Raw genomic sequence first — 22,678 nt, 5'->3', positions numbered from 1 at the left:
TCACGGATACTAGTGGGGTTTGTTTCCACTGAGCCACAAAGGGAACTCCCTTTATAGCATTTTTTTTTCTTTTTTTTTTTTTGTCTTTTGTCTTTTTGTTGTTATTGTTATTGTTGCTATTTCTTGGGCCGCTCCCGCGGCATATGGAGGTTCCCAGGCTAGGGGTCCGGCCTACGCCAGAGCCACAGCAACTCGGGATCCGAGCCGCGTCTGCAACCTACACCACAGCTCGCGGCAACGCCGGATCGTTAACCCACTGAGCAAGGGCAGGGACCGAACCCGCAACCTCATGGTTCTTAGTCGGATTCGTTAACCACTGCGCCACGACGAGAACTCCCCTTTATAGCATTTTTAACAAAAAATAATTAATTTTTCATTTTGGCCTCCTCATGGCACATGGAGTTCTCAGGCCAGGAATCAGATCCGAGTTGAGACCTATGCTGCAGTTACAGCAACAAACGGATTCTTTAACTCACTGTGCCAGGCCAGGAATCGAACCTATGTCCTTGGTGCTACAGAGATGCCGATGATCCCTTTGCACCACAGGGGGAACTCCCTAACTTTAATCTTGAGGAAATAATCAGACACGTTAGAATATGGCCTAGACTCTTCAAAAACACCAGCGTAACCAAAGATAAAGGAAACATCAGAACCAAATGCAATAAATAAACCTTGACTGGATCTTGGATTAAAACAGACACACATACATTGCTAACATTTACATATTTTAGACAATTAGAGAAATTTGAAATTGGACTGCATATTACATGATATTGAATCAGTATTAAGTTTTTGGATGGGGTGATGGTATTAAGAGATATCTTTAATTTTAGGAGATACACATCTTTAGGGATAAACTGACAGGATATAAACTTACTTTCAAATGCCTCAGAAAAAAATATATAAACATGGGTATACAAAGGCTAATGGTAGTATTTTTTCCAAAATGAGAGGTTGGGGTGAGTTCCTGCTGTGGCTCAGCAGTAACAAACCTGACGCATAACCATGAGGATGAGGACTCAATCCCTGGCCTTGATCAGTGGGTCAGGGATCTGGCGTTGCCATGAGCTGTGGTGTAGGTCGCAGCCTCGGCTTGGATACCACATTGCTGTGGCTGTAGTGTAGGCTGACAGCTGCAGCTCCGATTCAACCCCTAGCCTGGGAACTTCCATATGCCACAGGTACGGCTCTAAAAAAAAAAAAATAGTTTTTTTGGGGGGGGTCCTCTAAAAAAACCTATGTATTACATAGGATTCTTTCAGCAAAAAGAGTAAGTGTTGGCTCATCTAAAAAGCATAGGTGCAAAAAAGGTTAATATTTTATCTTGAGAATTCTTTTTTTCATTTGTTTCCCCAATTTTTAATTCTAGTAATATAGTTACAACATAAAATGTACCATCTTAACCATTTTTTTTCAGAGCTTTTTTGGATTTTATTTTATTTTTAAAATTAACATTTTATTATCATTGATTTACAATGTCTGTCAATTTCTGCTGAATATCTTAACCATTTTGAAGTTCAGTGGTATGAAAAACATTCACAACGCTGTGCCCCACCACTCTCCATTCTTCAGAACTCACTCTGTAAAACTGAAATGCTTTGTCCACCAAACAGTAGCTCCCCTAACCCCAGCTCTTGCCAAATCTCCCTGCAATCACCTTTCTACCTTCTGTCTATGCTTCTGACTACTCTACACAGCTCTTTAAAATGGAATCATACAGTTGTGGTCTTTTTGTGACTGGCTTTTTTTTTTTCTTTTTTTTTCTTTTTTTGAGGATTTCCTCAAGAACAGGCTTATAAAGCTGGTCAAAATACCAATGAAAACTATAATCCTTAGTTTCTGACAGTTACGGTATGAAGGCGACTTTCCGTAAAGACTGTGGTTGTGTTTTAGCAGCAGTAAAGTTGACATAAAAAGGTGTCCCATAATGCTATACACCTAAAATTTAAACCACATTCTTATCAGGGAAAATTTCTATTAGCAGTTGGTAGTCCAAATATCCAAATATCAACACCAATTGTTGGACTGGCCTCCTCTTCCCCAAACCAGGCTGCATATGAGCTTCCAACAAGGACACTTTGTATGTTACCAGAAAAATGCTAAGCCCTGGATTTTCCTACAACAAATGGATAAAGAGATTCAGATACTACTGTTCTGTTGATTTCATGGTGAAAACTGGGATAATTATGGGAAACACATTAAAAAACATTGACCTTTTGTGTTTATAAAAAGTCCCAACTAATTTAATATATAGCACTCCATATTTATAAAGGCACTGCATTGGCTGTTTCCGCTTCTAGAATGTTCTCTCCCACCTGACCATCCTTGTGTTTTAAGCTTACTTTGTGCTATGAATATGAACTGTGAAAATGCTACTACTGTTATCCTCATGTTCAAAAAGGAAAAAAAAAAAAAAAAGCATATACCTTTCCAAAGATCAGAAATAACCACTGGTAGAAATAAGATTTGCACTCAGGCAATTAGACACAAGGGCATGCTTTTTTTTTTTTTTTTTAAACCACTATCCATCCATTCATTAAATGAGAAACTTTTTCATTCATTCCTACTATGTGCCAGATGCTAGGAATACAATGGTCTATAAAACCAAAGTCTCACTGGTGAGGGAGCCATGATAAAACAGGAGAAAGACACAGTACACACTACGATTTCAGCAGAGAGAGGTACTATGAAGAAAGATCAAGAAAGGTAGTGATCAGGGCTGAGAGAGAGGAGCGGAGGAAGACTTTTAGATGAGAGGGTCAGGGAAGGTCTCTCTGTAGAGATAACATTTAATCAGAGATCTAAGCAAGCATGCAGAGATCTTTGGTGGAGGTTGTTTGTTCCAGGCAAATACAGCTCACAGCAGGTGCACAGGTTCTGGGATGGAAAGGAGCTTGGTGTGTTTAAAGAAAAGCAAGGAAACCTGTGTGGGCAGACCAGAGGAGGGAGACAGGTTGGAGATGAAGTTTAGAAGGAGTCAGATAGGAACTGGTTTATTGATGGCTTTATAGTCCATGGGAAGGACTGTGAATTTTACTCCAAGGGCAGCCATTGGGAAGTTTAGAGCTGGCAAGTACTCTGGGCTCTGTATATGTTTTTATTTTATTTTTTTATTTATTAATTTTTTTTTTTTTTGCCTTTTCCAGGGCCGCTCTTATGGCACATGGAGGTTCCTAGGCTAGGGGTCTAATCGGACCTGTAGCCCTGGCCTACGCCACAGCCATAGCAACACGGGATCCAAGCCACATCTGCGACCTACACCACAGCTCACGGCCACGCCAGATCCCTAACCCACTGAGCAAGGCCAGGGATTGAACCCGCAACCTCATAGTTCCTAGTCAGATTCATTAAACACTGTGCCACGATGGGAACTCCCTCTGTATATGTTTTTAAAACACCACTTTCCATGGAGAGTAGCCTGGGGGCTTGGAAGCAAGGCCAGCAGTCATGAAGCTGTCGCAGCAGTTTCGAGGGAGATGACAGTGGCCTGGTCCAGGGTATCAGCAACAAAGGTGATGAAAAGAGAGAGGCGCTGGGATATGTTTACAGGCAGAAGAAACATGACCTAAAGACATGATCTTGGGGTATGAGAAAAAGGGAAACTGGGGATCACTCTTGGATTTTTGACCTGAGCTAGTTATTCTGGTATAGTTTATTTACTTATTGTTTATGGCCCCATCTGTGGCATATGGAAGTTCCCAGGTCAAGGACTGAATCTGAGCTGTGCTGCAACACCAGATCCTTGAACCCACTGTACACTGGGCCTGGGATAGAACCTGCACCTCCACAGAGACCAGAGCCACTGCAGTGGGATTCTTAACCCACCATACCACAGCGGGAACTCCTGGTTTAGACAGTTTATGTGTGAGATGCTGGTTAGCTATCTGGATGCCAGGTCAGAGTTTTGTGTCTGCGTCTAGAGGCCCAGGCTGGTGAGAGTACATCTGAGAGTCAGCAGAGCCAGAGGCAGGCAGTGGTCTGCAGACAGACTGGACGTGGATCCTCAGCAGCTGCGTAGCGATGGGAACATCTGTAAAACGGGATTAAGAGTACCTTCTTCACAGAAGAGGGGTACTGTGAGGATTCAGTGAGCTAATAAAATGCTTCTTGGTCCAAGTACAGCTAACCCTTGAACACCACAGGGGTTAAAGGCACCGACCCTCCATGCAGTCAAAAACCTGCATGTTAACTTTACAGTTGGCCCTCGGTGTGGGAGGTTACACATCCACAGAGTCAACCAAGCTCGGATTGTGTAGTGCTGCCAGGCGTGTTCATTTAAAAAAAAAAAAGTCATGTGCAGAGTTCCCGTCGTGGCGCAGTGGTTAACGAATCCGACTAGGAACCATGAGGTTGCGGGTTCGGTCCCTGCCCTTGCTCAGTGGGTTAATGATCCGGCGTTGTCGTGAGCTGTGGTGTAGGTTGCAGACGCGGCTCGGATCCCGAGTTGCTGTGGCTCTGGCGTAGGCTGGTGGCTGCAGCTCCAATTCCACCCCTAGCCTGGGAACCTCCATATGCCACGGGAGCGGCCCAAGAAATAGCAACAACAACAACAACAACAACAACAACAAAAGACAAAAAAAAAAAAAAAAAGTCATGTGTAAGTGCAGCCATGCAGTTCAGAGCCACACAAGGTGTTGACTTCCCCTTCATCTGTGTGAACATGGAAGGTAAGGCCGCAGAAATGCATGAGGGCACCTGGGGGATGAAGTCCACCTTTCATTCCAAGGCTCCTGGCTGCAAACTTTCAGAGCCCCTATGTTTTTCCCTCACAGCATCTGTCACCGGTGTGCTGGGTAACCAGTGGTGGGGCTGTCTAATGACTGTCTCTTCCACAACTCTGGGAACTGTCACTCACCGCTCAATCTCCAGCATCTGGCACTTATCTGTCTCCTAGATCAGACACACAGTCATGTACTGATCTTCCAGCTAACAGTTCTCGAAAGTGACCACCTTTTAGAACAGAGGTTGGCAAATCTGCAGGACAAATCTAGCCAAAAGCCTGTCTTATTAAATCCAGTAGTTCTGTCGAAACCCAGCCATGTGCATCCCTTTGCATACTGTCTATGGCTGCTTTTCTGCTACAACAGTGGAGCTGAGTAGTTTCTTTTTCTTTTTTTAGCCACACCCACAGCATGCAGAAGTTCCTGGGCCAGGGGTTGAACCGGAGCCACAGTAGCAACCCGAGCCACAGCAGTGACAATGCCAGGCCATCAGTGAACTCCCAGAGCTGAGTAGTTTTGACAGAGGACTGAGGCCCATGAAGCCTGAAATATTTACCATCTGGCACTTTACAGAAAAAGTTTGCCAATCCCTGTTCTAGACAGTGGTTCTCAAAGGTAGATGCTGATCCAGCAGCATCAGCCCCACTGGGGAACTTATCAGAAAGACCCCCACCACAGACCTCCCGAATCAGAAACCATGGGGGTGGGCCCAGCACTCCATGTTCTCAGCCCCTTAGGCGATTCGGAGGCATATACGGGTAGAGAACCACTCTTCTGGGTGATGTGTACAGATGAACAGTGAAGAAACTAAGAATTCTAGATGACTTGACCTTCTCATGGAAGGACCAAATAAGCACAGATTATCACTGTTAGACAGGGAGAGTGTCCTGGGGCAGGCAAAGGGGCGTGTGAGCCCCCGATCTGGAAGAGGAGATAAGCATAAGGAAAAAGGATTCCAGTCTTGAGGAAATGCAAAAGCCTAGGGAAGGGAACAAACTTGGCAAGTTCAAAGGAAAAAAGTCCAAAGTACAAAACTCCAAAGCTTGCAGTGAGAGAATGCGAAGCGATGACGTCAGAGGCCAGGAAGAAGCCAAAACTTGGAAAAAGCCTTGGAGGCTACGATAAGAGGTTCGAATTTTAAAGTGCAATGGAAACCCACTGGAGGCACTAACGCTATCTGATTTTTGCTTTCAAAAGATGATGCTGGCTGGTATGTAGACAATGGAGCACAGGGGTCAAGAACAGACGTGAAGAGAGAGGTTAGGAGGCTATGGTGGTACTCCAGGTGAGAGATGAGGCAGTCACCACCAGGGCATTTCTGAGGAGGTGGCATCAGAGGTAAAATCAATGTCACAATTCTGGGTTTTCTGGTTAGGCTGTTTTTGACATTAGAGGCTTGGCTCCTTCTGCTAATACTGCCTTCCTCTTTTAATGGCAGATTATAATTAGCAAGCAATAGCCGGAAGGGAGATGTCCATCTCCCAGTTCTTGTCAACACCTTAATTTACTCACCACCAGCAGCACTGTGTGGACATGGTCTCAGACCTATGCTTCCAAGGGTCCCACAGCACCTGTTCTGAGACCTGCACAGCTCCTATTTTCTCCCCATCCTTCAGTCCTGTCCTGGTCTCATTTCCCTTACTTTCCAAACATGATCCAAACAAGAACCTTCGTTGCCTGTGGGTTATATACACATGGCTTACATACAAACTGATCCGTTGATTCTACCCCCAAATAATCTATCAGAGTTATTCCCTCTCTCTTTTCTCCCTGTCTCAGTTTGGGAAGCATCGTTTCTCACTTACTTCTCATAGCAATTTCTCAAGCGGAGCACTGGGCTCTGAATTTGCCTCCTTCTAATCCATCCTCCAACCCAAACTTTGGCCGTTTCTAAGAGGTGAATCTAATAACACAATCTCCTTGTATAATAATATGGTAGCTTTCCATCACACTCAAGATAAAACCTTCACTCCTCAGCATGCCATGATCTGGCCCTTGTCCCCATGGTCCCCTCATCTCTTAGTGCTCCCCGACACACAGCTGGTGTTCTGACCACCCCCAAGTTACTCGTGGCAACCTGGACTGGACCCCCGCTCCCCTCCAGCATCCTTCACTTGGATCAATCGGCAGGTGTACTTTGGGACTCTGCTCTTGGCTTAAGCCCTCCTCTTTCAAACCCTTTTCCCACTCTGTCCACTCTCACTCTATGCACACAACTATCACTGCACATTATTAGAGGGCACTGCTATCGTCTATGTTTTTTTTTTTTTCTTTTATCATCTATGTTGTTCTAGAAATGGTCAGGTCTTGGCAACTTTTCCACCAGTTTCTCCAATGTCAGAGAAAAACAAAGTACCTGAAGAGAAAGGATATGAAGCAAACCAACCCAAACCAACCTCAAGTTCCAAATTTTCTATTAAAAACTCACAGTGGGAAAAAAAAACACTCATGTAGATTTTGTATTCTATTTCATTATGTACGATTATGTTGTTTTTCATCATAAAAAATGTCATGTCCAAATGTTCAGTATGACTGATGGTCCACTCCAGAAAAATCTTCTGCTTTGTCCTGTCTCACCCTAGCTTATCACCAATACTCCAGGTGGGGAAAGGCATTAAAGGAAAAAAGAAAAGCTCAATGGAGTTACTCAAAGCTTTTCAGAAATCTCATTTCTATTCATTCAAAGGGAAGTGTATCATTTCATTTAAAGAAAACTTCAGATCGAAATAATTAAAAAAAAAAAAAAAGAAACTACACCTTAAGGTAAACTCAAATCAGAAAGGGATATTCGATAAACCCATTTATCTTACACTAGAAGAGTTTTTATTTAAGTAAAGTGCAGCATAAAATAGAGGTTAAAGACGTCATTTAAGATAGAATTCTGATAAATAGAAAAGGGTAAATAACAAAAAGCAAACGCTCCACACAAGTCAAGTTCACGTAGAAATTTTTTCAAAGAAAATTTGGTTTGTAACAATCTTCAGATAAAAAAAGCAATAAATAAAATTCATGACCAGGTTTAATTAGCATCACTCTGTTCCACTTTCCCCTCCTCCCACATCAGAGAGAAATCACACTCTTAAAAGAAAATTTCATTTTTAATGAATGAGGACTTTATTTTTTAACATTACAAACTATCTCTCCCTTTATGAAAAGGTAGATCTTACACTGAAAGACAATCTTCAAGCATTTTTTAAAAAAAGAAACTGGTGGAGAAATCCATAGTTCATTAACAAGAAGATTCACAACTTCTTTTTACAGTAATGATGGGAGGAAACCAATACACTTCACAACCTAGAGTGGTTCAAACTAATTATCTAGAAAAGATGTTTCAATCTCAGGAAGATGACATAAAGTGGACAATTATGAAAACTGTTCATAATACAGAGTCTGGCTCTAACAGCACAGAACAAATGCTTGCTGTGCACTGTGCCTAAAAAGCCATCTTCATTACGGTATGCCAGGACACAGCGGCTTCCCCTGCTCCCAGCCTTCCGTATGAGTCATTAAGGCAAGTCTACAAAGGACCGGTAAGGCGCAGAGGTTTAGCAGTTGACCAGAGGAAACCGACTAAATTCCTGGGGTCTGAGAGCCTTTACTGCAGACATTGGTGTGGCAAACTGTGTTTTGTTCTATCCTATTTAGTCTTTTTTTTTTCCCCAGCATCAACTTGCACCTAAAGCACAAGAGGTCACTTCAAGTCACTTCAATGGAATAAAAATTTCCCATTCATTGCATTACCAGTGAAAAGAGAAACAATCTGAAGCGTCAGAAAGAATCAGAAGCAAAAACAAAGGAAAAGCCCTTTGGTTTAGACTTATTAGATAAACAGACTGTCTTTAACTCTCTAAGGTATACCATGGTGGATGCTTCGGTTTGTAAAACTGTACCAATTAATTAGGACTCCACTCCATTACTGTGAGATCATTATATAATTTCAATAGCACAAACTTAAAATTTCACCATGATAATAGCCAGAAATACTTCAATAATACAATAATGGCTTAAAGGTGACCGTTTTCCTTTGATCTTGTAGTATTTAAGCTTAGGGGCAGATACTGTCAAATTAAAAAAGTAAAGCAATATAGGCTATACCAACCATGAAAGCATGGTACTCGTTATTTCTTTTGAGCTTTTGGGGCCACACACGAAGCACATGGAGGTTCTCAGGCTAGGGATCTAATTGGAGCTGTTGCCACCGGCCTATGCCTGAGCCACAGCAATGACAGATCTGAGCTGAGTCCTTGATCTACACCACAGCTCACGGCAACGCCAGATCCTTAACCCACTGAGCGAGGCCAGGGATCAAACGCACAACCTCATGGTTCCTAGTCGGATTCGTTTCTACCGTGCCATGACGGGAACTCCTCGTTATTTCTTTAATGAGAATCAATGAAGTAATTTCATTCATACAGTTATTTTCTAAGACAAGCATCCGCTCTGAAATGCATGAGGGGACATGTATGGCAATCAATCAAACCTTGGTTCATTTCTTTCTGGTCACCTGAACCTAAGGGCTATTTTAGATAACTAAACATTTCAGCAGTCTGAGGGTGCCTGGATTAGCAGATGAAGCACAAACACAAACTAATTCTTTGGAATATAAGTGTGGGTACAGTGCTTACCACGGCCCACATCTATGAACGAAAATGCTGTATTCCTTTTCATTCTACAGCATCTCCTGATCACCAGCAGAAACTCACTCCCATTGTTCATTGTGAAAGGGAGGTATCTGCCCATAATGCAGGTAAAAGGCCACCATAAAAATGAAACTAGATAGGCCTAGCCCACGTTATGTCAAGGTGGGGAAATGAGAGCCCTCTTCTGCTGCAGAGGTGAAAACTGAATTATTACTAGTAGTAGTAGTAGTATCAGAATAAATGAATTTTTTGTAAGAAAAGAATTAACACGACTAAAGAATAAAGGACAAACAGAGTTTACACAAGATGCATTGAAGTGACTGATCTGAAGTAGCCTACCCAGCGTATTCAAACTACATGGTATAGGAAATTGTCATCTCAAATAAGTCAACTCAATACAAACATCATTCTGGCAATCCATTCCAGACATCACCCATGTCTAATCTGCCATAAAACCTCAGCTGACGATGAGGACTACACTAGCTATGAAAGCAAAAACAGCCCCCGAAGTTAACTGGAAGCAACTTTCTGCGCATTATGGAAGCATTCTCTTAGAAGCAAAGAAAACATCTATGATTAAAAATAGTTCTAATAAAGCATAGTGCCCACACACAAAGAAAAAAACCAACATATAATCATAATCTTTAAGGCTTCCTTGAATGTTAACTGTATTTTGGCTGTAATTTTTCACACCATCTGGAAGACGTGTTTGATGGATGTCTTAGTGTGACTTAGGAATCTTCAAAAATGTATGTCAGGCAATCTCACAGACATCTCTGGCTCTTCACACCGCCTCTTAAAAGAGTTTCTGACAAGTTCAAGCAATAAGGAAGGATGTAGAAAACTATTTTTTTCTTTCCATTGAAATGCATCTTTTTTTAGCGGATTGTCCAGTGAGGCAAATCAAGACCACAACACAGTAAAATGAGGTATTGATACAGTAAATGTTCATCAGGACTTTTCTTTCCTTGCTTGAGTATCTGTGAGCATTACTACTGTTGACCAAAGAATAGAATGTTATCCAGCATTTCCTTTATTCTAAGCCAGACCAAAGTTTACTCATTTCATTACTTCATCTACTGAAAATAAGCAGCACACAGCCAAATGCTGTAGCCGTCTCCCCGTGTCCCACCTTTTCCCTCTCTCCACCAAGTAACTCTCCCTATAAACTTAGATATACTGCTCAAAGCATCATAGAAGTATTTTGCTGGTATTTCTGTTGGCATGATTTTGGTGAATAGTTCAGTGACTCTCTGAATGTTTGTGTGAGAAATGATATGTTAAACTTCAAAATGCAAACCACGAACAGAAACCTAGACTGGTGCCAATTTAAAGATTTTAGTATTATGACAAAATTCACACATATACTGATGCATTAAAAAAAAAAAAACCCTCCTGAATGAATCAGTTCTATGTAAAATATAGAAGAGTAAAAGGATATGCAAGTTCCACGGAAGATGTGAAGCTGTGTACTATAAAATAGGTCCAAAGACGTTTAGTTCTGGCTTACGAAAATTCCGATTATATTTAAAGAAAGAAATAGACATGGATAAGAAATCCTAAGAGTTGCATGTTGTTATTTCTCAACTAATGTCTTACATTCATGGGGAAATAATAGACATTTATTTCTACATATCAAATTCCCCTTCTGAATCTCTGCATAAACCAAGAGGCAGGTCTTTCTGGATATCAAATCAAATTACAGGCATTATAAAAACATAACTTACACCAAAACAAGACCAGTCTGGGTAAGTAAGTATATTATCTAGGCACCAAGAAAGGAGGGAAGTTTCAGAAAAATAAGGGAGGTCTCAGTGTTTCGTCCAAAATTCCAGAAACTGCCCACTTATGGTATACAAATAAAAGGGAGGTGTTGAAACGTTTACCAGTGTTTTAAGTTTTAACAATATTAAAATCAGTTAGTATTTCTAGGAACGCAACATTAAAATCATAACGTAAATACTAGAAACTCAAGGCTAAAACCAACCCAAATCACGAGCTACCATCTCCTGTTTCCTCCACCAAGATTCAAGTTTGTCCAGTAATTTATACTGTGGTTTCTCGACCAGTTTTGAGATTGGGTGCTGAGAACTGTCGCCTCATTCTTGGAGGGGTCACGAACTGACTACATTGGTTGGGTTTGTCAGTCTGCTTCTGACAGGGACTGGCTGCACCACCCTCTACCTGACCTCCAGTGTTATAATTACAGTAAGACTGACGATGCTGATGAATGTGGCGTTTTGCCTGTAAAGTCTGCAGGTCAGGAGTGGGGTGAACACTGTGGGAGGTTAGTGATTCTGAGGAAGCAGACGCCTGGCAGCGCGTACTTTTCGGTTGGCCATTATTGAGAGAATTGCTTCTCCAGCGTAACTGAGGTGGTTGTTGTGGGTTATTAATATGCTGCTTGCTAACTTGAATGTGGTCTTGATTTCGGGTGCCCTGAGAGCCCCACGGTGGTGGGGGATCCTTAGAAGCTGCTCTACTCCCCTTTTCTTGGCTCTCATCTTTATTTCCTTTCCTTCCATCTTCATCTTTTGGAATTCTAAGCTCTATAACCTCATCTTCTGTTATGATGATATGTGTTCCGGGACTCCAAGAGTTTCTGTGTTTAGGGTTGCTCTTAAAGGGGAACCGAGGCTTCCGGTTCTCAGGAGGGATGAATCTATGAGGTACGTTCTGCCGACGAAGCTGCTTTGTTATCTCCTGCTGCTGCAGGTTCTTGAACCGAATTTGTTCCTGTCTCATCCAACGCAGACGTCCACGTCGAAACGCTGGATCCCCATTCATCAGCTGGGAAACACGCTCTTCTTTGCCAAGTTCTCCACTGTCTCTTTTACTTGCATCATTCTCAGACTTGCTACTGGCACCAGCACCAACAGGTTCCTTTGCTTTGTGGTTTCCCTGGGCCTTCTGTTCCTGAGACCCAATCAGTGGTAAGACTTTCTCCATTTTGAGCATTTTATTTCTTAAGACTTTTATCTCCTCGTCTTTCATGTTATTTTGCTTTTTGACTTCTTGCAAAATATCCTCCAGCTTGTCGATATGAACCTTGAGGTCATCTACATCAGTGCCACCTTTATTACTGGCCATCATGTCTTCAATCTTCTCATCCCCTACACCAACAGTGTCCCAGACATCCCTGGCCACTGCCCTCCAGGAGTCCCGCTCATTGGGATCTTTCTTCCCGTACATGGCACAAAGCTCTTTCATCTTCACAATGGCCAAGGCTTCAATCTCCTGCCGACTGTGCCTGAAGTCATTGAGAGCGACCTCATAGCATATCTCTTTTACGGCCTGAATCTTAAGATCTGAGATGGTGACCCACTTGGAATCTTTACTCAGGCGCCTTCTTTGGGGGATCTGATACATTTTAATTGGTTCTCGTTTCTTCCCACTGCTAGGGAGGCCACATTTTTTAACAATGGTTTGCAACTTGCTGGGAGGTAGCTTTTCTCTCAGAGAAGTAATCAGTTTCCAGCTCTCTTCACAGGACCTCTTGTCAGAATCGTCCCCGCTATCAGAATCCGCGTCCTTTGGAAAAACAAAATCAAAAAAATGGCCCCAAAATAACCAAAATTAAAATGTAAAAAAGGAAAATCAAACTGAAGAAAAAGCAAGCGAAAAAGCCCTAACCAAATTAAAAAAAAAAAAAAAAACTTAAAAAAACAAAAAACCCCAAAAAACAAATAAAACCCCCTAAATGACGTGCACATCTATTAAGACATATGCTTATATAGATTATTATTAATATAAAGATTGGCCTTTCAAAAAAAATAACATTAATCCAAATTCCCACTTTCTGGCTTAAGTGATGAAATCTGCTCTTAGGATTGAAACAGTGAGAAACTGTAAGGTCACATGAAGTAATAACAAAAGGTATGAAACAACAACTCCACTATCTCAAGAAAATGGGTAACACCTATGCCCCATACATGCTAACACCCATGCAGCCACTTCCCAACATTTGCCTTGGTTATTGCTGTTGCTTCTTCCAGAAACTCTCTCCCCCATGAGTGAGCACAGATGCCATACAAGATGTGACGAGCAGGCGGATTAACAGAGGTTAGTAATGCTGTAGAATGCCACGTTTTTTTTAGGTTTACTAAAAAGAGCAGCCCTAGAAAAAAGTTAGAAGATGAGAAAGTAGAAAAAGAAGCAGTCAAAGAGGGATTACGTTAAAAACGCTAAGACTCCCTATTAGCAGAACATGAGAGTGAGGGTCCTATCAACCAAATTGTTTTGTTTTTTCGTTGAAGAGGGCTTTGAAACTATTCTTTCCATGAGCATATATTGAATTTGCTATTTACTTGTTTCATGCCAAATTGATCAATTTCATTCGTACAATTAAAACTTGCTATCCAGAGAACAAAGGAAGCATCAAAAAGAATCTTTATAGTGATTCTGCTATTTTGTTTTCCACACATTTAACCCAACAAATACCTCATCCAAAATTCTAGGAAACAAATCTCCAGAAGGTAAATTAAGACATTAACAATATATATATTGCTTTTTAGGGCCGAAGTCATGGCATATTGGCAATTCCTAGGCTACGGGTCGAATCGCAGCTACGGTTGCCAGCCTACACCACAGCCACAGCAACACCAGATCCAAGCTGTGTCTGCGACCTACACTGCAACTCATGGCAACGAGGGATCCTTAACCCACTGAGTGGGCCTAGGGATCGAACCCACATCCTCATGGATACTAGTCGGGTTTGTTACCACTGAGCCATAATGGGAACTCGCCCCAAATATTTTAATAAATACAACTTAGAAATGTGTTATATAAAAATCCGTGATATTTCTAGCTATTTGAGGACATATCTGAGGATTATTACTTTAAGTTGACAATGATTACTATCAATACATAAAACACAAAGATCACACTCTGCTTATGTAAAACAGATCCAATTTAAAATGTTATCTCTAACTCCTTGTCTCTCCAGCTATCTCTGTACCATAACTTCTCTTTCCAAAAATTTTACTTAAGCCCAAAAACAGCAGAGCCTGACCTCACAAATAAGTAACTTCAATGGCTATTTGGATAATAACCAATTGTTCTTTAACACAATCAAATCTTGATAACATGGGTCTAAATTAAAGCGGTGTTAGATTTAGACCCCCTATGACAGGTAGGATTAGGGAAGAATTTCTATTCAGGAAATAGAAGTTCCTGGGAAAATAAACTACTCATAAGAAGTGTTCAAGATAGTCTAGTAAATGAAAATATTCTTATTTAATTATCTCTTTTACTTGGCTATGATTACCAAAATTATTTCCAGGGAAGGGTTAAAAAAAAAAATAGTATCTTGCATCCTAGAAAAAATAACCTCTAACAATAATAACGATAATTTGGCCCCTGAATTTGGAGATATTACTACTGATTCTGTATTATTTCTACTGGTCTATAAATGGCTTCTAAACCATTTATAACCCCTACTACATGAAAATTTAGTAACAACAACAAAAGCAGATAAAGCTAAATTTACAGACTCTATACTATTTTTCCTTTCTGGCCACACCTGTGGCATGTGGAGGTTCCCAGGCCAGAGATCCCAATCCATGCCACAGCAGTGACAATGCTAGATCCTTAACCCAATGAGCCACCAGGGAAGTCCTCCTTGTCATTTTTTAGTTTAAAAAATCATAAATGATAAAATCTAAAGTGATAAAACATGATATTAATAAACATTAGAGAAAAAGTATGTCTGACTTCTAAAAAGGTTTTCTTGCAAATATGTATAAACTGGGTTTTACAGAACACAAATTTTCGTTTCTTCCTACATAATTAACTATAGGGTTTTTTCCCCTGGCTTCTTTTCTTTTCCTTTAAAATCTGCTTAATGATGAAATGAATACTATTTAATGCAGAAAATATTCTAATCATTGCTTTAATATCATACTTAAGAGACATATATTATGCCTTTAAACTCTGAAATAAAACATAAATGAGTTTACATAAATCCAAAAGAACTCAAAATCAAGTGGTCATAGCTTTTTTCTTTTTAAAATACTGTTATACTGACTCTGTAGAATATGTCCTTCTTATAGCCCCAGCATATCCTTTCACGTACTGATCATGACACTGAAAACTGTATGCAAAGCTTGTGTGCCGAGATGCAAATCTTATCTCATGTCCAAAAAAGGAGATGGGGGGAATACTTTAAGATATTTAGATTCATTTGTTATAGGGTTGGAAAACTACTCAGATCTGGCAAAATCACATGACACTAAATGATCGCTGTTTTCATTATACACCAAATACAAAGTGGGCCTCCTGAAGAGACTGGACAGGAAGATTATGCAAATAAAAGAGAGAAGTTCTCCAAAACATGTGTAAAAAAGCAAGCACAGGACAGACTATGCAGCACTAACTATAAGAGAATGTTTAGCAATGTAACCATGTGACGCATTTAGGGAAGTATCATAATAGAAAACTCATGAGCCTGAATTCTACTTTTAAGGTTGTCACTGTGCAAAAATGATCACATATAGTAAATATCAAATATTTACTTAATAATTATTCCATTGCATCCTCTCAAAGTTTATCCATAGTGTGCATTCAAAACATATCTGTGGGTTGACCAATATAGGGTCATAAAAATACTTTTCTTTTTTCTGTTTTTTTTTATGGCTGTACCTGCAGCATATGGAAGTTCCTGAGCTAGAGGCTGAACCAGAACTGTAGCTGCCGGCCTACACCACAGCCACAGTGACTCAGTATCCGAGCTGTACCTGCGACCCACACCACAGCTCATGACAATGCCAGATCTATAACCCACTGAACAAGGCCAGGGATCGAACCCGTGTCCTCATGGGAGTACCCATGAGGTTTGTTGGGTTTGTTACCAGTGCGCCACCATGGGAAACTCCAAAAATACATCTTTGTTCAGTATTGTTACTGCTAGATATTCTTCAGGCTAAAGAGTTAGAAATCAACTCTGGAGGACAAGAAATCGAAGTGGGACAGACAGCTGGACTTAACGGCAGGAAAGCAATCTCCCTGCTTTAAGGAGCTGCTCTTGAAGTTCTAGATTGCTTTGAGATACACAGAGCAAATGACGATCAGAACCTGATCACTCGCAGACTAAGTATGTTCCCTGGAAACTAAATACGTCCTAGAGACATTTAGTTTCTCTTTATTCAGTGGTCACTGTTTTTACTTCAGAGCACAGAATGATCATCAACTCTTGGATGCAGAGAGCATCAAGCATCATTATTCTTTTACACCTAGTTACTCAAAGGTTGGTCCGGGAGTTTTGGCATCACCTGGGATCCTGTTACAAACTGCAGAATCTCAGGTCCCACCCCAGACATACTGATCAGCACCAGCATTTTTTTTTTTAACTGGTCTTTTTAGGGCCGCACCCATGGCGTATGGAAGTTCCCAGGTTAGGGGTCAAATTGGAGCTATAGCTGCTGGCCTACACCACAGCCACAGCAACATGGGATCTGAGCTGTGTCTTCGATCTACACCACAGCTTATGGCAACACCAGATCCTTAACCCACTGAGTGAGGCCAGGGATTGAACCTGATTCCTCATGGATACTAGACGGGTTCATTAACCACTAAGCAACAATGGTAACTTCAGCATCAGCATCTTAACAAGACTTCCAAGTGGTTGAGAGGCACTGTTCTACTGGACAGAACACTGAAGCAAGTCAGAAGACCCAAGTTTAGGTTTAAGCATCAGCCCCATGTCTTAATAGGAATTTCAGAGTGGGCGAGACAGCATTTTTTAGACTTGGTTTCCTCAACTATAAACTAGAGGTAGTATTTGCCATTTTAATTACATAGACACCACCAAAGAAGGTCATTTGGGGAATCAAAAAATTGATAGATGTTAAAGCTCCTTGTAAATTATAATTCACTACACAAAAATACAAGGCACTATTGTTAATAATAAATACAGCTTAATTATACCTGTCCTCGTTTGATCTCTCACAGACCATGAGAGGCATGTTATTAGATTATAGCACATTATGAAGATAAAAGGCTCCTTCATGTGTCACAAAGTTTTCAAGCCTCTAATCACACTGTAGCTAAACCTTTCTGTTTTCATTACAAACTAAATGCCAACTAGGCCTCCTAAAGAGGCTCCATCTATATAACACTGCTATTATCTTGCCCCAAAATTCGATTTATTCTTGCCATCTATTCTTTTTTGGGCTTTACTATAATTTCCAAGATAACAAACTAACTGGTTTAACCTACTGCCAAGCCTGAGAACTGAGCTGCTCTGGAAGAGGCTGCTTTTGCACAAGTCCTTGGCTTTTCTGGCCACTGAGCAATAGTCTCTCATCTCCAAAGCCGAGCACAGCCATAAGGCTGTAGTTTACATGCTGCGGTTTATACTCGGTATTCTGCATTCTGTATTTTATGCTAAGGAAAGAAACCAGTACCCCAACTTTCTGCCTAATACCCCCTTATCTTAAAAGAAGTCCATGAATCTTTTTTATTTTGACTTTTTAGGGCCACACCTGCGGCACATGGAGGTTCCAAGGCTAGGGGTCGCATCAGAGCTGTAGCTGCCAGCCTACGCCACAGCCACAGCAACACCAGATCCTTAATCCACTGAGCAAGGCCAGGGACTGAACTCCAATAATCATGGATACTAGTTGGGTTCGTTACTGCTGAATCACAGTGGGAATTCCTCATGAATCTTTAAAAAAAAAAAAAGAGAAATTCCTAATCTGAATCCACTGTACCCCAAGACTGTTGTGCCTTTTTCTTTTTTTTTGGCCATGACCATGCGGAACTTCCCAGGCCAGGGATTAAACCTGCGCCACAGCAGTGACCCAAGCCACTACAGTGACTATGCCAGATCCTTAATCTGCTGCGCCGTGAGGGAATTCCTATTATACCTTTTTCTTACATATCAAATGAATGCCAAGAAGATTCTGTTAACCAGGGCTTGGTTAACAAAAACTGAATGGCTTTAAAAATGAAAATATAGCTAATGGATAAATTTATTTATTCATAAGATTCAATTTTTACAAAATCTATAAAATCAATTAATATCATAAAATACTACAGGCATCAGCTTATAAGCTGCAGTCTTAAACTGGCTTTTCAGCTGCTAACCCAAACACTTTCTCAACCCGCAGAAACCAGGCTTCCCCTTTTCCCTATCTCAGTTGTACAGTCCTTACTTCCACTGACACCCCATATGCCACGGAGACCCTTACTGAGAATTCAGACTCCATGCAGGGGAACAGAAAAGGATTAACACATGCAACTGTGCAGCAACACTTTTAGACACAGTTTAACTTAAAAAAAAAAAAAAAAAAAAAAGTCTGCCCAGCACAAGAACAATTCCCAGGTCAGCCCAAGAGCAGAGAATTAGTACTATCAGGTGATCAGAAACAAAACCAAGGCAAACACCCACCAAATTCAATACTGAGAGAAATTACTATTAAAAGAACTGCCACTCCCATATACTCAAAAGCCACTATCCATAGGCAAAGGCTATTGGAAAAGCTCCCACTATTTCCTCCAAAAGCACTTGGTTTTGATACAAGATTTGCTTTAGGACGTAAGAGGCACAAAAAGAGTAACTTTAAGGACAGTTTTTCAGGCTAAGACTCCCAGGAGGTGTAAGTTCCTTTTCTGTTAAGGAAATGAGAGAACAGTGCACGGTATCAATGAGAGCTGGATAAGCATTGAGGGCAAGTGCTCATCTGTGGGACAGGGAAGGTATGATACGAGAGCAAGTGCCCTCTCCTAACTGAGGATTTGGGGTGGGCTCCTACCAGTCTCTGTTGCTCCAGGAGAAGATCTGCTTCCTCTTTCTCCTTTTTGTATAGGATCTCCATTTCCTGTAATCTAGAAGGAAAAGAAAAGTCAGAGAGGGAAGAACAAATTGTGACATCCATGACCGGTTTCTTGAATTCTACCATGTTTAAAAGAAGGGAGAGTCATGTGGGCCACATCACATGTGTATGTTACCTTTTTTCCATCTCCTGTTTCATATCAATTCCTTGTTTTTCCAGAAGCTCTCTCTGGGCAAACGTCCAGTCCACAGGCTCAGAGGGGGTCTCAGCAGAAGGTGTCTTCTCCCGTTCGGCCCGTGCTTGCTCCGGGTGGTTAAAACGAAACACATGGTTTTTACCCATGATGATGCGGTTTCCTGGCATAAAAGAGAAACGAGGTTAAGAAATCTTTTCTTTTTTCCTTTTTATAGCCGTAACTGCAGCATATGGAAGTTCCTGGGTTAGGGGTCAAAGTGTAGCTGCACCTGCAGCCTACACCACAACCATGGCAACACGAAATCCCAGCTGCCTCTGTGACCCACACTGCAGCTTGTGGCAATGCCAGATCCTTAAACTACTGAGTGAGGCCAGAGATCAAACCTGCATCCTCATAGACACAAAGTCAGGTCCTTAACCTACTAAGCCGCAATGGGAGATACCAAGAAATATTTTTACAAATGTATAGTATCTAAGTTAATAACTTTACTCTCCACAATGCAAAAAAAAACTTTTGGAGTTTTACAAGAACATAAATCATAATTTTTTTTTTTTTTTGCCATTTCTTGGGCTGCTCCCATGGCATATGGAGGTTCCCAGGCTAGGGGTCAAATTGGAGCTGTAGCCGTCGGCCTACGCCAGAGCCACAGCAACGCAGGACCTGAGCTGCGTCTGCAACCTACACCACAGCTCACGGCAACGCCGGATCCTTAACCCACTGAGCAAGGCCAGGGATCGAACCCGCAACCTCATGGTTTCTAGTCGGATTCATTAACTACTAGCTGTGATGGGAACTCCCATAAATCCTAATGTTGACCACCACCTCAACCTTTTAACAAAGAGTTAGAAATTAAAGAGTTGCTCCCACAAGCAACTGAAGACTTCATGCCTCTCCCAGTCTCACCTGAGCGGAGCTGAACAGGCTGCGCCACCCTCTTGCCATTGACATAGGTTTCTGAACGTTCACAGGGCTCCAGGGTCACGATAACTAAGAGGAACACAAACTAATGTTAGCACCACAACCCACTGGAAGGAAATAATGGAAAGCAGATCAGATGACTAAGTGTACTCAAGACAACTAGAACAAATTCCTGCAACAACCAAGTGGCTTAGCAGCTACGTAACAGTTCATTGAAGGGTACTAGAACCAGCACTGTGGCTTGGATGGAGACATCTAAATAAACTGGACAAACCTCAGAGGAAGACAGAAAATGTTAGTTTCAGTGATACCTGACAATTCAGTGCATAAAAATGAAAGGCTTCCAAAATCTTAAGTATGAAATATAGGTAATAACCAGAAACTTAATATCAAAAGCTAATATTCTGATTAGGGAAGAATAAATTATATACACAAAAATACTATTAGACTGTTATTGTTGTGTTAATAATCTGGGCAAAAATCAAGACAGACTTTTTCTTCCCTTTAGATAAAAATAAATTCTACTGGCTTAAGACTAAAGGTCCTTCAAATCTCCCACTACCCAGGATATTTGTTCCCTCACTTGTCTATTAAATAATTAAAATTCAAGACCAAGCCTAACTGCCTAGTCCTGCTCAATTCTTGGCAGTAACAAAAGGGCTCCTTTTGTCTGGGCTTTTTCATGTAAAGTAGCTACGTCCATTCCTGCATTTATAAGCAGCCCAGGTTTCTTCCATTTTCAAATATTAGAGTGTACAAGAAAGTATTACTGAAAGAGACAGGGAATACCAAGTCTTGGGGATTTCTCAGAATATAGAATGAAGAGTTGTTGGAAAAGCGAAGCTGAGAACTCTCACCATCCCCACTGTTGTTTCTCTCGCTCCGGAAGATACAATGCTCTTCTTTAATGTGAGCCCCGCTCAGCACGATGTCCTGGCGCCGCTCAGCATCTGCTTGGCCAACCCTGAACACAAGGCAAAGTGTTTCCCAGGGAAATTCAGACACAAAAAGCACTACAAACAATGAGCCTCTTTCTCCTGAAGAACATTCTCTGGTACGTACAAAAAAGGTATTGCCTTTCTTTAATCAGAGGCTTTGAACTGCCAATTCTATGTTCGTATATGATCAACACCCCTACATTAGAATAAGAAACAATGGGCAATGATACACCAAATAACTCACACAGCATCACAAAAAGATAAGGGTGAACTAATCTCCTTAATGAATTCACATGTGATGCTAGAAGGAAAAATTTTACTTAGAGACAGTGAGGAAAAAAAGACACATGTTCAGTGGTTTGGCGGTTAAAACAACTAAATAATTTGAGAAAAGCATAGAGAGGATAATTTGTAACTACTTCAAATGGGAAAAACAGGAAACTGTTATAAGAAATTTTTCAACAAACAACTTCCCTTTGGTTTTTCAATAATCTAGAAAAACATCGTGTTCAAAATCGTGACCAAAAGGAGAAACAAACGTACCTAGTAATTCCATCTTTGATGTAATAAAGCAGGCATTCGGACATTAGCGGGTCCTCATTGAGGTTAACGAGATGTGGGGTCTGAAAAAGGTCACAGACAATCAATTAGGAGCAAGCACCACTGAGGAGGCTGTGAGAAGGACAGGGACGTACAGGAGGCTGATGGCTTCCTGGATTACCCAGAGTGCCTGGAAGAGGAACTTCCTTCATTCCTAGCTGCAATTCCACAATAAACGGAAAGCTCTCTTTTCGGGCCTCCCCAAACTGCACTAATGCATTCTATTTAAAAACATAAATTCTGGGATAAAGAGCAAGATCCAATTCTTGACAAGGACAAAGCATGGAGAACATAAAAGAAAAATTAGGGCAGGCTGATTCTCTGAATGGAGCAACCATAATTTTTATAAACACTTGGTCAAAAATCTTGAAGGGCTGAAGAATTTGCCACTCCTAGAAATGTCAATTTGAGAAGTTCCCTGGAGGTCTAGTGATCAGGACTCTGCACTTTCACCAATGCAGCTCGAGTTCAATGCCTGGTCTGGTTACTGAGATCCCATATCAGGTGCTACACGCTGTGGCCAAATCAACCAAAAAAGGCCACAGGACATATTATTTTGAGCTGTTGGGCACAAGAAAAACAGCACAGGGAGGGTGAAGCTTTCTCTGAACTTCCCTTATCTGCCTAAAGACAGACTGTTCAAAAAGAACTCAGTTGTCATAAATCCCCTCCCAGAAGTTTTACTAACCAGGAGAAAAAACTAGAAGTTGACACCACACCCAGACAAACTCTGTCCCAAACTACCATCCCTCCCCCTACCCCCAATTGTCCTAAAAGTCAGTGACTCTCCCTTGCGGACTACCTCTCTATCCCTTTACCTATTAAGATGGTATTTAAGGCAGAATTCTAGGCCATCTTAGGGAGTTAGCCATTTTTCCCCCTGGTATCTCCC

The 22,678-nt window shown here is 41.2% G+C and overlaps 1 protein-coding gene across 13 annotated transcripts in view; it reads right to left on the bottom strand.

Moving 5' to 3' along the window:
* The window catches only part of KIF1B (kinesin family member 1B), a 168,322-nt gene that overhangs the window by 57,496 nt on the left and 88,148 nt on the right, over positions 1 to 22,678 (bottom strand). For 12 of the 13 annotated variants that reach the window (XM_021095324.1, XM_021095318.1, XM_021095315.1 and 9 more), the window contains 5 exons: positions 21,730 to 21,809; positions 21,106 to 21,212; positions 20,234 to 20,317; positions 19,310 to 19,490; positions 19,114 to 19,186 (listed from right to left, as the gene is read on the bottom strand). In XM_021095324.1, coding sequence (XP_020950983.1) covers positions 19,114 to 19,186; positions 19,310 to 19,490; positions 20,234 to 20,317; positions 21,106 to 21,212; positions 21,730 to 21,809 — 525 coding nt within the window. Of the gene's footprint in view, positions 1 to 7,803; positions 12,893 to 19,113; positions 19,187 to 19,309; positions 19,491 to 20,233; positions 20,318 to 21,105; positions 21,213 to 21,729; positions 21,810 to 22,678 lie in introns of those variants that run through there. The other variant, XM_021095325.1, reaches the window with a different exon arrangement.

The sequence above is a fragment of the Sus scrofa genome, chromosome 6, assembly GCF_000003025.6.
Source record: "Sus scrofa isolate TJ Tabasco breed Duroc chromosome 6, Sscrofa11.1, whole genome shotgun sequence".
NCBI lineage: Eukaryota > Metazoa > Chordata > Mammalia > Artiodactyla > Suidae > Sus > Sus scrofa.
This window is presented reverse-complemented; position numbering and strand designations above follow the sequence as displayed.